Source organism: Staurois parvus, unplaced genomic scaffold, assembly GCF_062004578.1.
Source record: "Staurois parvus isolate SC_StPar_1 unplaced genomic scaffold, SC_StPar_1.0 ptg000136l, whole genome shotgun sequence".
NCBI classification, from domain to species: Eukaryota; Metazoa; Chordata; class Amphibia; order Anura; family Ranidae; genus Staurois; species Staurois parvus.
The window spans coordinates 8,193,682-8,212,487 of NW_028317932.1; the positions used below are offsets into that span (position 1 = coordinate 8,193,682).

Here is an 18,806-nt window from a genome sequence, read left to right on the forward strand (position 1 = left end):
GGAGGACTTAGATAAGAGAGGACACCTATGTAAGGGAGTACTCTAATGTAAGAGGGGACTCTGATGTAAAAGAGGGGGGCATGAAATAGGCAGGGACTCTGATGTAAGGTGAATTCCTAATTTGAAAGGGGGGCTCCTGATGTAAAGGTTACTAAGTTGTCACTACCTTGCTGCTTGGTTATGTCGTGCATTGTCAGCCCAGTCTTGATCAACTGACTGCCTTAATACAGCACATTAATGTGTATGCCAGTAAAACAGCAATGGAACAACATAGCGTGAAGGGAGGCCTTTAGCATTTTCACTGGTTCATCTGGCCAAGTAATGTGTGAACTATGGGGACTTAGGGGCATTGATCAGTTTCCTGATCCCATAGAAGTTTATGAGGTTCTGCTGCACATGTGCAGGTACCCTGACCCAACATTTACTGACAGTGTTGCTGATCTCTTCTGGCCTGAAGCAACCCTTCCACATACCAGCAATCAGCTCTACTGATGAATGCCACCAACATATTATTAGTGATGGGAGACTTCTTCCTGAGCTGGTAGCTGATTTGCCAAGATGACTGCAGGTTAGAGGAGAGCTGCAGCACTGTCATTAATGACAGGTCCTCTCTAGGGTTGGAGTAGTGTTTTCAACATTGTGTTACCAGCACACATAGACATGGTATTGGCACCATTCTGACCTCTCTCTAAGATACTACTGCACATGTATATGAGCATCAAAATTTACATGTAGAGCAGTACAGTCCACAAAAGCCGTATCAGAGCAGTCCCTGAAGAAGGTAGTTTTTGTTGCAGTGGGACTTGACCTTCTAATTTCTGTCCCCATTGGCTCACACCACCTCTCTACCCCGTGGATTCTGCTGCTGCTCACACAGGCATTGTAATATCTGTCCTGGTTGCTCCCACCACCAACCCTCCAGGCCAAAAGGATTGATGCCGACACCTGAGCTACAGAGGCATCATTCATTACCTTGCCTTCCTGATAAGCTAGCCTCTGTTGATTTTGTTTTGCAAGAGATGGAAGGCAAGCATTCGTAAATAGCAATAACAATAGGGGAGCCTAAAAATGTTACAACATTCCACATGCAAAGGCAAAACATAGATTAGCCCTTTTGGTAAATTCACCTTCTTTTAATCTGTGTAGAATTCTGATTTGGGCATATCATTGTGTTCATTGCTACTTGTCTAATGAATGGACATTTTCATATTTGAGTCCTTTTACACTATACTTTTATATTAACCTGTTTCTTTCGGCCATACACATATATGCAGCCACCGGGTGGGTGGGCTTTAATGCTGACCATCTACATATTTTATATAAATCCATGGAGAAGTTTTCCATGCTAAGATTGCACTTACTGCATGCTCTCAGCACAGTAACTAAGATGTCACTGGAAGCTTTTGTAATTGGGAGCTTTCGATCATGTGACTGCTGTGACAGCCTGCCTCTGCCTTGTGGCATTTATAATCTCTTAATGAGCTGGGGGGTGGCAGTGACAAGGGGTTAAAAGGAGGAGTTTATATTATTATTATTATTATACAGTATTTATAAAGCGCCAATAGTTCGCTCAGCGCTGTACATTATAAAGGGGGACAGAACATGTGACAGAACAAAACCAATACAATGCAAAACATGAGGGGATCGAGGGCCCTGCTCTTTCAAGCTTACATTTAACTAAAACAAAAAAATGGTTCAAGACGCAATACAACAGTTGAATACTTTATATTTTATTGATTAGACAGAATATACAAAGATATTTAGTATGATAACTTGTAGAGAATTTTGCAAATGTGCATAAGAATATAGTACTGAATATGTAAAATGAAAATATTTATGATATATTATAACGTATGATATATACTTTCTAATAGTGCATAGTTTTTTGTAATGGTTGCCGTCAGCCTTTAGGCCATTGGTGCTAAGTGCTATAAAGCTAGAAAAGACATTCAGGGACTAACAATACTTTCATTCTTGTTTTATGATAAATAATGTGATACCAAAGACACACACGTAAAAAAAAAGGACAGAAGGGTGACCAGGTCCAGTGAGTGGTAACATTAAAGACTGCATTCTTCAAGAACTGTCTTTTTTAAATAAAAAAGATAAATGGGAGAGCATTCTTTAAAGAATAGAAAAATAAATCAACAAAAGAATAGCTATAGTACATACACATTTATAAGACATGACACATCAAAGTGTCAATAAATGACATTGGTATATTTATGAAACTGTGAAAACACAGCCTTTGGTATTTCCCAAATTCGTCAATGTTTCAGTTCCTTTCCATCATAGTTTAAAAAAGTAAAATGATAATAAAAAGCATTTTTTTCATGAGTTGCTATGAGTTTTCCCATAGTTTTTGTTCTAAATTGATTTGGCAAAGGATTACAGTTAAAACAAAGACTGTTTAAGCCACTTAAAGCTTGCAGTTGCAATTTCATTTACCAATTAGCAATGTTTAGAGTGCTTGCTATATTACTATACATTTTTAATAGTGTATAATGAAGAATGTTAACTAGGAGAGATGTCATTTGAACCTTTACAGGTTCAAAAAACTACAGTTTTGTAAGGCTGTCAGGCAGAACCTTGGTTCTCTCTAAACCTTCTAGGAGTGGTCAGAGAAAGCTATAGGTGTATCTTAATGACTGAAGCCTGGATCAATGTGCTTCTCCTTATCATTAGTTATCATTCTGATTAATAATATAAATATTATAATAATATTGCAACAGTGGTTCTTTCTATTTCTTATTGTAGTGATGGGTTACAGGGGGTTTAGCATATTGAGACCCAATGGACTCCTTAGTTCAACTTAGAGGAAAAACTTTGATAATAATTATTTTAAAAAAATGTAAAGAAAATATAATAACAACTGCATTTAATAGACGAAGTACCCATCTGCACTTCGGAGTAATTAACCTTTTTCACAAAAATCTTCATCTTGAACCAGTTAAAATACAACAATGGGCAGCAAAGTGAGGAAAATTATATTTTGTACACCTTGAGGAATTGCATAGATTCATTAGCAAAAAATGGTTTAAACAAATATCTTAACATCTGAAAAATATGTTTTGACACCAAATAGTATAAAAATATCAGGAGATATTACTATTCTGTCAAGTATATTTTGTCACACAGATCCTTTTACAAAACTGTGTTTCCAAGAAGTATTTATGTTTTAAATATCAAGAGATCAAAGCTGTGCTTGACTAACTCCGTATAGAATAACCACACATTTCAGATTTTATCTTTGCACATTTCTAGATCCATTAATAACCTTTTTTGATATAGTATCTGAGCAGCGACAAGAGTCATTTATCAGTTTTCAGGCTTCCCAGCATCAGATATGAGATGAACTGCACACTCCTATCAGAACAGATCCTGTATTCTATAAACCTTTGATCCAGATCTATATCCATGTAACAATACAGAACTTCCATGCTTTGCATTGGTTTGCACCAGTCGTTCTTCAGGAGGCCTTTATGTGGGTTTTCTCTCCTATAGAGTAAACCATTAATTTATATCCACTCTTCCGTGTTTTTCTAATTACGTTATCGTTTGTGCATTCACAAGATCAAAATATGCTCCTCGATTTGACAGAAGTTGTTGATGTGTTCCAAGTTCAATTATCTTCCCATTCTTCATAACGACAATAAGATCAGCATTCTGGACTGTAGACAGTCTGTGAGCAATCATGATACAGGTTCTTCCTTTCCTGGCTTGATCAAGAGCTTGTTGTACAACCTGAGTATGAAAGAAGTTTTGTGTAAGTAATACAGAGTAACATGTATCAACCCTCTGAGACATAAAAAGTGACCTATTTAAAAAATAAAGATAACTGCCCCCCATTCCCTGCCTGTTCATGGTACCTCTCATCTTACCAAACAATAGAAATACATACAGCAAATGCTTACTTTATTGATGTATTGTATCTGTTTTAAAAGTATCAACAACCCCAACATCAAAAACATAAAATGTGCTGCATATTCAAACTGTAGAAAAACACAGGGGCTAATAGAGGTCTTATACTGTAATTATCACCCAGAAATCCATGATTTTGTAGTCTAGGCTAGAATACAGAAACAGGCACGATAAAAAAAACATTATAATGAGTGAACTCTTTAATAAATAAATATGAGAATCAGAAGCAATTTTGGATCTAAATGTAAACTGAAAAACAAAAATGTAATATGTTGTAGCTTATCATATAAAACAAAAATAGTGCCACACTTTCCACACAATACAATAATTTACAACCCCAATACAATATCCAGTGCAAAAAAAACTCATAAAATATAAAAAAAATTATAATGAATAAATAAAGTCAGACAAGTCAAACAAGTCCCATATAGCACCAGAGCAAGCATAATAATCCACAACAAACTCTGTATACATCTCTTGGTGTTCTCAGGTTACCAGTCCACCAGACACCGTGAGCAGCATGATGTCATCAAGCCCTTCCCCAGGGGAGGGGCTTGGTGACCTCAAGACGTTCACGGTGTCTGGTGCAATTAAGCACCTAAAACATGTAAGTGGCTGATTTTATGGTTTTTATGTGTGAATAAAGCATTTTAAGGATAAAGCACTATTCTCTGCCTATTTAGTTTTTATGCTGAGCGGTGGAGTAAGGAGGAGGAGGATCTTCATGAAGGAGGTGATCTACCCTAGAGAGAGTTTTGACCCAGGAAACATCATTATTAGGTCCAATAAAAGGGACATAAGTGCTATTTGACCAAACATTATATGTGAGGTCAAAAGCTCCAGGTGACAACACATCTGGGATGGAGGTGCACAACTAATGAATGAGAAGGCACTGAATGTATTTAATTGAATATTTATGTTTAGTGGCTCATTGAATGAACACAAAGAAGGACTGATTGAACATATGGGACTTGTTTGACTTTATTTATGCACTATAATTTTCATTTGTTTATATTACATGAGGTTTTTTTGCATTGAATGTTGCATTTGGGTTGTAAATTATTTTGTATTGTGTTTAAAGGGCACCACTATTTTCATTTTATATTTGGCATACAGCACATTTATATAAGTACGTGTAGGTGTGGGCAGCTTTCATTGAAGTCGAAGGACAAGGTGTTATATAGTTGATAGAAGGTGTGCAATTTATTTGTACAGAGCTATTCACAAGCTTTTACTCTTTTGTGTTGTAACTTACCATTCTTTAAATGTGGTGGCTGCAAAATTTTGATCTAATTTAATTTTCATTTTTCATGCTAAGAACATTTTCAATAAGTACAGAAAATACCTGTTGATCTTGTCAGAAATGCAGTGTCCTTGTCACTTACTGTGAGCTGAACTGATAACACAAACAATCTTACCTTTCTTTCAAGCTATCTTTAATAAACTACAGTACAAAAGTCCTCTTGCCCTCCATGCAATGGAGATGAAGAGAAGAGGATATGTTTGTAGCGCAAATCAGAAGAGCAACCTGGATGAAAACTATGGCTTCTTAATAGATGCAGTGGAGTGAGTGAGCATAGCCATTGTAGCACAGGTAGTGTTTCTCACAGGATCATGATGTTAAAAAAAGGGAAAAAAGCCCCCAAAAAGAAAAAATAAGGCACCTAATTTAAAGTGATTCTAAAGGTTTGTTTTTTTATAAATGACAAACATGTCATACTTACCTGCTCTGTGTAATAGTTTTGAACAGGGAAGTCCTAATCCCCCTCTTCTTGGGTCCCCCACGGGCGCTCCTGACCCCTCGCCCTGCCAAGTGCTAATCATAGCAAGCTGCACCCAGAAGGTTATTTATCTTCTGAAGAACCTTCTGCCTTTTACAACCACCTTAAGGATTGGTAATCTGAATTATTTTAAAGAACAACGTTATGCAAACTCTTTTTTGTTTTGGATGGCGTTAGGCCTTCTATCAAGTTTTTGGTGCTGTTTGTGTCCCTGTTGTGGGAGATTTATAACTCTTTGTCCTGCTGACAATCGTAGCCGAACCAGAAATCAAGGGGAAAGCAGAAGGTGGTAAAACAAGCAGTTGAACAACATTTTTACTGCTCCCCCAATTGGGTACCTCTAAAATAACATGACAGTCGGAGGGGTGAGTACATACTGACGTGGCTACAATGCTGACCTTAGAGGTGCAACAATTATAACTCAGCAGCAAACTCTCCCACTGAGGTCAATGGGACCATACTGCAACCACATGCAAAACGTGGCTAAGATGGTAGCGGCATGGTAGTACAATGTATAATCCAAATTGGGATAAAAAAGATTCTCCTGGGGATCAAACAAACTGCCATGCAAGAGGTGGTAGTATCACCTTCTGAAAACCTGTAAACCATCTGTCTGAAAAGGGATCCACTGTGTATCACTTTTCAGAGGGAGGTAAAGTCTAATGCCAGTGTGAAAGAGGCCTAAGAGAAGATTTCCTCTAACTTCCTCTTGTGACTCTGGGACAGGAAGTTCTGAATAATATCCCCAACGGTACACAAAAGAATAAAACTTGGCAGGAGTGTGTATATTTTTTCACTGAAAAAATTAAATATTTTGTTCAATTCACAATCCTTACAAACTCATTCAAAGTAGTATAATTACATTTCGCCAGTGAATAAGTAAAAGATTGCTAAGTTTCATTCTCACCTTTTCACTTTCGTTGTCCAGTGCCGAGGTGGCTTCATCAAGCAATAATAGTTTTGGAGCTCGTATAAGTGCCCGGGCTATGGCTATTCTTTGCTTCTGACCTCCTGACAGTTGAGTTCCCTTGCCACCAACTGGCGTGTTATATTTCTGGAGACATTAGAAAAATTGTGTATTAGAAATTTGTTTTATGGGTACAGAGTGGTATATTTAGAGTAAACTGCTATAAAACAACACAGGATGTCTGTTGGGAGTTATGAAAGGATCTTTTTTGCCAAGACACAAACATGGACATCAGGCTATTGGTTGTAGGCTATCCAACCTAATCTGAAAAATCCAACCTAGCAGTGTCAGACAATTGCTAGGGTATCAGGGATGGACAAACTGCATGCTGTGATACACAGAGACACAAAAGACTTGGTAGAGACCCAGATAGAAATAACAGAGGAAGGTTTTTTCCTTCACTACTGAGTTCTGTTCCCTATTGTAAAGGTATAAGATCTTAACTAATATGTGTATGTAATCTAGGGTTGTATTAAGAGCTGTATCAAGGAAAAAGGCAACATGCACCTACTTTACATATCCTGCCAGGGAGAGACTCTTGACAGGACATTTGTATAAATTGCTCAACAGCGATGAGTGTAAAAAGGGGCCCTAAATAGCATTTGTGACCTCTGCAACATATGTTGGCTATGGGGATTTGAAGAGTTTTACATTTCTGATTTATTTGAATAAAAGAAAAATCTTGTAACTATTATTAACACAACTCTGATCACAGTTATTTACCTCTGGCAGTTGTTCTATGAAAGAGTGAATATTGGCTGCTTTTGCGGCCTCCTGTATTTCCTCCATAGAGACCATGCGGGAGTTGTCCCCATAGGCGATGTTCTCAGCAATACTGCAATCAAACAGCACAGGTTCCTGGGACACAATGCCTATTTGAGAGCGAAGCCACTGGACGTTTAATTTCTTTACATCAACATTATCAAACATCTAAAAAATTGAAAGGGAAATTTTAAGCTATTTGTATTAAAGTTGAAAACAGATTATACTGTACTAATTAATTCTAAACAAAGTTGATTAAAAGACATACTGTAGCTTTTAAAGGGAATCTGTAAACAATGTATTTTCTGGAAAAATTAGGAACAAAGAAAAAAATTATAATGTATGTGAATATAGTCAGCTTAATGTAAATAATCCTATTAAAATACCCCAAGGCACACAGTAAGACATCTCTGCAATCATTTAGACATTGAATATATTTTTTATGCAAGCAGTAAGTACCTGAATTTGACCATTTATCAGCCTCTAGCAGTTCCTGTACAGCAAAGCTCAGAAAGGGGGAGAGAAAAGCAGCACAAGGAGCCAATCAGGTGTACTTCAGTGCAAGGAGCATGCTGATAATATGAGTGATCAGAATGTTATAATGATCGGAGAGATAAGCTCATCACTGGGCGGCTATCACTGCCCTCTCACAGGGTGTGGGTGGGGAGGAGACCAATAAGTGAAAGTGAAAATGCAGCAGAGAAAGCTCAGGTTCCCTCCCCTGCCAGGCTAAACTATGCTGTGCAGGAGAGCTGGGTTAATCTCAGGACTGGATTGGCAGAAACACAAATTCTTTGACAGATAAAGCAGATCACCTACAGTGTATGCATTGCATGTGTGTATTTGGTCTTTTGTCTGGAGTTCAGCTTTATTGGCATAAACAATAAATTCTTGCTATTGTACCAAGTTGTACTGATTAATTATATAGTGTACATGTGAATGGTAACAGAATCTTTTCTCACTGTGGTTTGTGCATTGCAGGTCATTACAAACATGGTGTTTTAACCTCCTCACTCATCCCAGAACAAGGCTACAGAAAGGCAATGGACTTATTTCAACCGGTTCTCATAACATACAGTATTCTCTGGACAGCATACTCTGTAAACAGCAATTAGCCACTAGAAGTATTAAATATATACATAGAATACAGTCATGATAAGAAGATACTTCAAGCTCATAAAGATAACTTTCAAATAAACTTTACAATTGTAATTCAAACCCTGAAAAATAAGAACTGCTCCCTTTCTATAATGTTCTATGCTTCATGTAATGTTTCAGTAGATTTTTTTCCTAGAACTTCCAATTTTTTTTAAATAGTTACATTAAAAAAAGTTGGATGATATGGACTATTACCATTCAAGAAGAATGAGACTTTTATGACACTATCATTTTTTTTTTGCATTCAGATGCCATTTCTGATTTATCAGTCAAGTCACATTTTATTGGCTCTGTATTTTCTTTTGGTGAGCATTGAAAGGATGCTTGGTGCAGGATTAAGAAAGTATAATGAAGAGTTGATTAGATTAGTATTAGGAAATTGTTTAGGGGTTAGGTTGGCATAGGGGCCAAAGATAAGGGGGTTGTTTAACAATTAGGGTTGAGTTTAGATAAGGCTTTACTATAGTGGTTTTACTTTAGGAGCCAGCGTTTTTTTGGCTGTACTTCCCCTGTGCATTACAGGAGTGCAGTTTGTTATGCACTCCTGTGACCTGTTTTCAGCTGACAGCTGGCTGAAGCCTGTTGTTGGCTGATGTCATGAGCTGGTCCAGGCTGGGGAAATACCTTGACGTTAAAGTCAGGACCCACCCCAGAGTCTGGAGTGGCACCTAGCTCTGCCTGTCAGCGATCTGCTGAGAGCCTGAACCAGCCGTTCCCTCCCCCTCCACAGCTCAGTACTCCAGTGAGCATGGTGGTGCTGGTGGGGGGGCAGAGCAGAGATTGACAGTCACCGCTCTCTGCTCACAGCAGCAGTGAGAACTCAGCGATCAGCGGTCATGTGTTATCACCCTTAGAACAAACGGGGGAATAGGGAACAGATGCAGCATTGGACCGATGCTGCATCCACCTAGGTGAGTGTTTTTAGGAAAAAAAACAAACTTCTCTTTTATGTTCTAAGATCGGGTTAATGTTTGAAGGTTGAGGCCCAAGTTGACTTAAGAGATGAGACTATTTTTTTTTTTCCAAAAAAAACGTTTTATTGAAGTATGAAAGGTAAACAAATGATAGACAGATACGGATCGCAGTCCGTGCAAAATTTCTTGTACGTTCTCCCGTAACGCAGACGGGAGAGATGAGACTATTTTAGGTTAGTGTTGGGTGTCCAGGACGAGGAAGGGGGGCTTAAAGTTACATATACCCAGTTAAGTGACTGGTCTCAGGTGACAGACAAAGATGAAACAAATCTTCCTACGTTGTACCTGTCTATCTGAAGTTTTCTCTTCTCAACATCCATTCAATGTGCAGAATTTAAAATGCTTGTCTGAGAGTTCAGAAAACAGAGATGAAATTACACACTGCAGAGCTCAGTGAGAGCTCTGAGAGCTGATTGGAGGGAAGGGATTTCACACAGCACACAGGAACAGAGCTGAGGCTGTCACTCTGCTGGGGATCCCTCGCCTGTCACTGTTTTTCTCTTAGTGTTAGGTAAACTTGTCAGAAGTGATTCATACTGATAGCAGACAAATGAGGCTGCAGAGGGAAATGACATCTAGTGATCTGGATTGAGGCAAGTCCACACTATAAAGGGATATGCTTTTTTCATATTTCATGTCTGAGGTTTACAATCCCTTTAACATTCCAAAGACATGCTGGTAGGTTAATTGGCTCCTGTCTAAAATGGCCCTATGTGTATGTATAAATGTGAGTTAGGGACCTTAGATTGTACACCCCTTGAGGGTTAGGGACTGATGTGAATGTACAATATACAGTTGTGTTCAAAATAATAGCAGTCAGACATCACTAACCTGATCAATCACTGTTTTTGGTAGAAATGATATTTCTACAAGGCAAATAATTTACTAGCAGGTGTAGTAGAGTAATAGAAATCCAACAGACCCAACAGTCATGACATGCATGCTGCTGATTCTGTGTAATTGAATCACTAATTGAAAGGGGCATGTTCAAAATAATTGCAGTGTGGAATTCTATTAGTGAGGTCATTCATTCTTTGAAAAACAGGTGGCAATTATTGCCCTTATTTAAGGAAGGAAGGCAGCAAATGTTGTACATGCTGGTTACAGTGCATTTCTCTCTGAAATTCTAAGGAAAATGGGTCGTTCCAGACATTGTTCAGAAGAACAGCGTACCTTGATTAAAAGGTTGATTGGGGAGGGGAAAACATATAAAGAAGTGCAGAAAATGATAGGCTGCTCAGCTAAAATGATCGCAAATGCTTTAAAATGGCAACCAAAACCTGAAAGACGTGGAAGAAAGCGAAAAACTACCATTCAAATGGATAGAAGAATAGCCAAATGGCAAGGACTCAGCCAATAATCAGCTCCAGGAAGATCAAAGAAGGTCTAAAGTTACCTGTGAGTACTGTTACAATTAGAAGATGCCTATGTGAAGCCAAACTATCTGCAAGAAGCCCCCGCAAAGTCCCACTGTTGAAAAAAAGACGTGCTGAAGAGGTTACAATTTGCCAAAGAGCACATTGACTGGCCTAAAGAGAAATGGAGCAACATTTTATGGACTGATGAAAGTAAGATTGTTCTTTTTGGGTCTAGTGGCCGGAGACAGTTTGTCAGACGACCCCCAAACACTGAATTCAAGCCACAGTACACTGTGAAGACAGAGAAGCATGGTTGCGCAAGCATCATGATATGGGGATGTTTCTCATACTACAGTGTTGGGCCTATTTATCGCATACCAGGGATCATGGATCAGTTTGAATACATCAGAATACTTGAAGAGGTCATGCTGCCTTATGCTGAAGAGGAAATGCCCTTGAAATGGGTGTTCCAACAAGACAACAACCCCAAACACACCAGTAAACATGCAACATCTTGGTTCCAGACCAACAAGATTGACGTTATGGAGTGGCCAGCCCAATCCCCGGATCTTAATCCAATAGAAAACTTGTGGGGTGACATCAAAAATGCAGTTTCTGAGGCAAAACCAAGAAATAGAGAAGAACTGTGGAATGTAGTCCAATCATCCTGGGCTGGAATACCTGTTCACAGGTGCCAGAAGTTGGGTGACTCCATACAACACAGATGTACAGCAGTTCTCAGAAACAGTGCTTATACAACTAAATATTAATTAAGTGATTCAAAGGAAAGCAAAATCTTCAAACATTTTTCAGTTTATATAGTGAATGTTTGAGTTTGTAAAGAAGAATACAAACACTGCTATTATTTTGAACAGTCTAATATTTACTTTTCTTCAATTGTTTTAGAGGAACAATACAAATTTGATATATTTTTCTTCATGTTTCGATTTGGAATAGAATGTGTAGTGTTTCCAATGTATTTGTGTGTATGGAAATAAAAGCTATTAGAAGGATTTTGAGCTTTATTCACTTTTTTCAACACACTGCTATTATTTTGAACACAACTGTTTATGTAAAGCGCCGCATAAATTGATGGCACTATATAAGTACTTGTAATAAATAAATAAATAAATTAGAGACATGTCCTTAGTTAGGAGCTTTTAGTGGACTTTTGTGATTTTAATTTGTTTTCAATACCCAAAACTACAAATGGAATCTTTGGACTGAAGGCTAATGTAATGAGATTTCAGTTCCTTCTTTTTTCACTTAATAAGCAAGGTAGAGTTACCTCCCTTTTCATTACCCTGAACAATATTGTGATTTTATCTGCTGTATTTAAACAGAAAGGCTGAGCTAAGATAAAAACACAGCTATGAAGTACACTACGATACTTTTCTATGTAAGTGAATACATTTTGTCAGGTCTAGGTATAGAATTTATAAGGGCCAAAGTGCACTTTTATAAAGACGAGCACTTCTGTCAAAAGTTGTTTTTTCAAGAGTTCAAATCTGGACCTGCCAGACCAGTGTACTTCAGAAAACAATAGGAGTCTCACCACTGCCCCATGGAGGGGATCGTAGAACCTCTGTAGGAGCTGAATAGAAGTACTTTTCCCACATCCACTGCTACCCACAAATGCCACAGTTTTTCCACTGGATATTTTGATTGATAACTCTTGGAGCACTGGTACATCTGGACGTGATGGATAATTAAAGGTGACTTTATGCAATTCTAAGTTTCCTTGACATTTTTCCTATTGGTAACAAAAGAAATTGTAAGAAAATACTATTTCTTGGATCAAAAGAACAATCATGACTAAGACTTGTTTTTCCTTTTGCTCAGCTACATGACTTACCAGTTTTTGTCCTTGTTCACTGTAACTGTCAATAGCTGGCTGACCATTGAACAATGCAAACAAATGGGAAGCTGCTGACTTGGCTTTAGCATAGTCAGGAGCAAATGAAAATGTCTGTCCTACGGTTATCGCGCCATATGCCAGGAGAGAGAACACACTGTAAAGAAAGATAAGTATGCATTGTTAAAGGAGAAGTAACTGTAGGACAGTAAAGGATGACCAGATCACTCACTGATGCATTAAATGCTATTAGGTAGAGACGTGGTGGATCAAGTTTCATGATCTGACTCTTGGTGGTCCAATGTGGAAACCCTGTTCCAAATAAAGCTCTTTTTTTATTTTGTTTTGGACAAAGTTTGCTTAGAACCCTTGTCAACAGTTTAATACAACCTCTGAGTGCTTTCTCATCACTATTTAATGAGTGTCAGACAGATCCAACAGTAAGGGTAAATCTCTTGAGCCATAACTGGACTAGATTTGCAAACATTTATCATCACATTTTGTCCACTGATATCATCTCTATTTCCACACTTTCCTATAAATAATATTAGTATGAGAAATATTTCTTTTGATCTTCTTGGGTCAAAGCAGTTGGAATCATAAGGTACCTTACTAGCTGCCATGTTAGTTCTACCCACTATCAGCACTTGCTAAATTTAGTAACTTTTCATTGTCTCTGTGGCCAGACTATGGACATTTAAGCATTTACATTTCCTAACATGCAGCAAATGTGCTTTAAAACAAGGACTCACTGGCTGCAATTTACCAGCAGAAGCAGTAACGTTACCCAACTCCTACTCACTTCATTCTTCCCAGCAGTGACTATGCAGCCTTCCAATCTGTAATATATACACAGAGCACAAGCTCTGGGATGGGGTAGGAGGGTAGCAGGGTGAGCTGAACTGCTAAGAACTTATGCTTTAAAGTTTGAGGACAAACTGCTACAGAGTGCCTGCAGCTACAGAGATCAGTGAGAGCTTGTTTTAAAGCTCATATGCAGCTTCTTAAGAATATGCAAATCCTGAGCTATGATTTTTATTGCTTTAAAGCCCAATTGAACTGTTTACACCTTTTGTTTTCAAGCACCTAGAGTGTATTTAGCTGCTTTAAATTAAAAGTTCAGTTGGGCTTTAAAGTACCAATAGATAGAAACATTTTTGGGCATCTCCAGTAACAATTCCATGCCCTTATATAGGCATTGCAACCTACAGGTGGCCACTGCTAGGAGGAATGGCTAGCCAGACAAGTTAATAAATGAATCCCAGAGTGTACTTTTCCTGCCAATAATCCAGCTCTAGCAGAATCCACTTACAAAAACCTTACACATCCAATCACCCTGTAAAATCTAAGAGTAGATTACTGTATTTATCTACACAATGAAGAATGTGGAAGCACTGAGGCATATAGTAGTGTATTAGTATTTCGGAAATCCCGGGGATTGTTTAAGGGAAAGACTATTATCACTTCAGTGTCAAGCTGATTAGACACTTGGGGGGGGGGGGGGGGATTTACTAAAACTGGTACACTCAGAATCCAGTGCAGCTGTGCATGGTAGCCAATCAGTTTCTCACTTCATTTCAATTAAGCTTTGAAAATAAAATCTGGAAGCTGACTGCACAATATTTTGCAACATGCAGTTTTCGTAAATAACCCTCATAAACTCTAGTTAATTGATGAATGTTCACATGCAGCTTCTCCAAGGTGTACAATGTCAGTTTACATAATGGCGTACATTGTTTCATTGCCTGCATGTAAAATCAAGCATAAACATCACATTAATTTTACAATTTATAAAATACAATAAGATACTTACAGGAATACATCTTCTGGAGTCATCCTGCCAACGTCAATCAAAAATGCTCCAAAGCGGTAAGATACAGCATAGGTGAAATGTATGAATGACTGACTGAATGCAAAACAGATGCCATACACTTGAGCTTTACGCTGAGAGTTCCTAAAAATACATCAGTTTAAAAAGCAACCATAAAAATGTGATTTGCAGAAAAAAAATAAGAATTTAAAAAACACTAATCTTTGTCAAAGTTGAAATTTCAGACTGCTGTCATAGTTTCACATCTGGAATACCCAGTATTCAGTAATATAGTGGGTTTGGATAAAACCTGTTGCAAATGAACAGGCATTGTGCAGTGGATGTTCCTCAAAACTGCTGACCCAGGGGTATCTTCTGTCTTGACAGTTTCTAATGAAAAGAAGCACTTCATAAACAAGAGGATTACCCAGGTCAGAATGTATATCTGTGAATCCCTTGAAATCTGAATGACAGCAGTAATTTATACATAGCACAAACTGCCACCCTACAGTAAAGTACCACTGGATGAAAAGAGGCAAATGATCACAGCAGGTGATTTCTCTCATCCTGTCTCCCTTTTATAAAGAGGTCACTAATTATTTCATATCAGATGCACAATCTGCGGTCATGGGGTGATACCAGAAACGTGACCTGTCAATAATGCACTTCCAGAGAGGGGAGAGATTACTCATCTCTGTTTTAGATAGGAAAATGCTCACTGTAATGCTAACAATCATGTAATAATTATAATAATCTGACCTGTAGGGCTTTTGTAGGCTTTCGGAGTACATCTCTTCAAAGGTTCTTTCTCTAGTCAGTGACACGACTGTTCGGATGTTATCCACTGCTTCTGTTGCAATCTGATCATTCAGTCAAAACATAGTTTAAATTGTTGAAGCTATTTTTAATTAGTTTGTATTATTTTACTAAAAAAACACAAGCCTGTTGCTTATAAATTTTTCCTGGTGGCTGGACTTGCTCAGCTTAAAGTGGTTCTAAAGGCTAGACATTTTGGTAGAGAGGTACTAAAACTGGTGCACTCAGAATTTGGTGCAACTGTGCATAGTAACTGAACAACTTTTAGGTTTTATTGGGAAAACTTAAATGAACAAGCTGAAGTTAGAAGCTGATTGGTTACTATGCACAGCTGCACCAGATTCTGTGTGCTCCAGTTTTAGTAAATCTCCCCCTTTTGTTACCTTTATACATTCCTTGCATTAAGGCAAAAAATGTTCCAGTCTATCCAGTACTGTGCCCATCTGTAGTGGCTCTTTCCCCTCTCCCCACTCTCACAGGCTTTGCTGAGGCAATGAAGCCATTTACTCCTGCTGCTGTCAATCAAATCCTGTTTGGAGGGAGAGGGGCAAGGTTGGGCCATGCTTTGTGTGCCAATGGATGCACACTTCCTAGCTCAGAAGTTAGCTTGCAGATGCACCACTATAGGAAGAGGCTTCCTATGGGGGTTGCACCAAAAAGAGTAAGTATGACTTGTCATTTTAGTAAATGTCATTGACCTGTCATTTTAGTAAAATAAATACCTGAGCCTTCACAACTACTTTAACAGATGTGCTATATAGCTATAGAAATCCCTGTTTTGGCACATTTTTACTTATAAAGAATACAATGAGACAATAGCTATTAGGGAAACCTTTCTTTAAATTAAAAATACAAAACTGCCAACAGGAATGGAAAAAGTGAACCTGAAGTCTAGTTACAGGCAGGCCTTGATATCTGAACAGTCAAAATGTACCTTGGTCTGGGACAGCACAAATCACAACACATATTACTGTCAGTTAAATCTTCCTGTGTATGGTTAAAGGCCAAATATAGCTAAATAATCTTCTCGGCCTCAATCAGAAATTTAAAAAAAGGAGAACATTCAAACCTAACGAACGTTCGACCATGAACTTTGAACAGAGGGGACAGGTCACTAAGCGTTATCTTACTGCATCTGAGTATGCGATAAGATACCGCACAGCTATTAAAATACCACATGAGTTATATTATTAAGTCATGCAGTATTTTAGTAGTGAAAACATTATTTCATGTTTCAGCTGTCAGCAGGGTTCCCCACTGACAGCTGAATATAAAAAGAATTGCTGGCATTGGCCGGCAATTACATTTTTTTTTTAAACATGTGGGGTCCCCACGATTCATACCAAACCCTTAGGATCTGGTGTAGATTTTGAGGGGAACCTCCATGCCAAAATGTAATAAAAAATGGCATGGGGGCCCCCCCAATGTCCATAGCAGACACTTATGTGGGCATAAAACGAAGCAGATCAGGAAAGGGGGTGAACGAGCGAGTGCCCCCCCCGAACCATACCAGGCCACATGCCCTCAACATTGGGGGTGCTTTGGGGCAGGGGGGCTCCCCTCAAAGCACCTTGTCCCCGTGTTGATGGGGACAAAGGCCTCTTCCCCATGACCATGGGGGTCTGCGGATGGGGGCTTATCGGAATCTGGAAGCCCCCTTTAACAAGGGCCCCCCAGATCCCACCCCCCCATGTGAATGAGTATGGGGTACGTGGTACCACTACTCATTCACAGAAAAAAGTGTAGTGTACAAAATGACAGAAGACCCACGAAGTAGATCCAATGTCTAACACAATGCCCGCCACCACTGCCACTGTCTCCTGACACTGGCTCCCGCAATCTGACAGCTGCACCAGGATGACAGTTCTTAAATACTGTGAGGATGTCACAAGGGGAAGGGGTCACCCCCTACGCCTTGTGACATCATCATGCACTAACTTGACCCCTGACCCTGTCCTGGGTGCAGTGCATTGTGGGGCACAGTGGGTGAACAGCCCGCCAAACGCCCCACACATGACGAACACATGAATGGTTGATGTTCAAATCGAACTTATGTTTGACTCGAACATCATGCCCGTCACTAGTGCTGACCATGGTTAATCATTAGAATGGCCTTTCCCAACCTTTTTAACCCAGAGGAATCTATAAAAACATTTGCAGGTCTAAGTGGACCCCTGTTAAAATCTTTATCAGAGGTCAGTGGGAAAATTGCACCTTACATTGATGGTCAATTAGATGAATGCCAGAGGGGGATAAAAACACCACCTTTACAGGCAAGTAATAAGACCACTGGTGTCAAACTGTTGGCTCTTCCAAGAGGCATTGGCCATGGAACTATGCAGGCACCATCAAATGTAATGTCAGCTCAAGGAATCCCTAACAACCTCTTAAGGAACCATAGGGTTCTATGGAATACTAAGTTGAGAATGACTACATTAGAATAACATGCCCAATAATTTTTGGACCACTTGAGTTCACTACAACTGCTGATATGCTGCCACAACATTTATGACAATCGTAAGCCTTAAGTCTTTGGGTCTTTAAGCTTTCCTGACAAAATACTGCTTAGTCGGTCAATGTACATGTCTTAAGCCTACTTTTGGGTTCTTTAATATTATGGACAGCCTAACTGACAAATAGGGTTGCTAAGAAGGTAAGAGGGGGCTGGCCCAGGCTTCACTTATAAAATGAAAAGGCTTGAAAAAAATCTGTGACTTTTACAAACCAGAGGAGAAGAAGGAGGGGGCATTTGCCTTCTTGGCCAGTACTAATAGGATATGTTGGGCCCGTGACCCAGACTGGAGACAGTTCTTCATTTCGACATTAATCAGAGCAGGACCCACAGTCAGTGATACATGCTGGGCAGAATATACCAAACACATCTGTGATAGCTTTGTCTAACTGAGTGCTGTTAGCCCCAAAGGAAGCCAATGCTAGAATAAATGAATTTGTGTACCACAATAAACCATGTACTTTGGGAACACCTACAGTCACTGTACATCACTGTAAGCTTCAGTCACTGTAAGCCCTGTATGATTTAATGACAGGTCAGTGGTACACTTGGCTATCTGCTCTACCAGTAATTACCTGCAAGAACTGCTGCTGGATAAACTTTTTGTGCAATCTGCAGGTAATCACTGGCACAGTGGATAGCCACGGATAGCTGCAGCTGTCACTGACCTCTCATTAAAGTGTACAGGGCTTGGTGATCACAGGTAGCCACTCAAAGGTGGCAAAAACAGCTACAGGAATCAGCAGATTTATGCCACTGTTATTTGGACCGTTGTTAGTCACCTGTATGAATGTAGCCTAAGTCAGGCCAATGCAAGATGGACTGTGATTGGCCAGTATGGGTTACTTTGTATAAAGTCAACAGACATAGGAAGGGGTGAAGTAACGCATAG

The 18,806-nt window shown here is 39.0% G+C and overlaps 1 protein-coding gene across 1 annotated transcript in view; it reads right to left on the reverse strand.

The window, feature by feature from the left end:
- Window positions 1-1,709: 1,709 nt before the first annotated feature.
- LOC149465933 (ATP-binding cassette sub-family B member 5-like) overlaps window positions 1,710-18,806 on the reverse strand; it is a 43,705-nt gene continuing 26,608 nt past the window's right edge. Inside the window, exons 21-27 of the mRNA XM_089673157.1 lie at window positions 15,346-15,446; window positions 14,590-14,730; window positions 12,777-12,933; window positions 12,477-12,674; window positions 7,393-7,599; window positions 6,610-6,756; window positions 1,710-3,744 (exon numbers count right to left, since the gene is read on the reverse strand). Coding sequence (XP_089529283.1) covers window positions 3,547-3,744; window positions 6,610-6,756; window positions 7,393-7,599; window positions 12,477-12,674; window positions 12,777-12,933; window positions 14,590-14,730; window positions 15,346-15,446 — 1,149 coding nt within the window. The 3' untranslated portion in view covers window positions 1,710-3,546. The remainder of the gene's footprint in view (window positions 3,745-6,609; window positions 6,757-7,392; window positions 7,600-12,476; window positions 12,675-12,776; window positions 12,934-14,589; window positions 14,731-15,345; window positions 15,447-18,806) is intronic.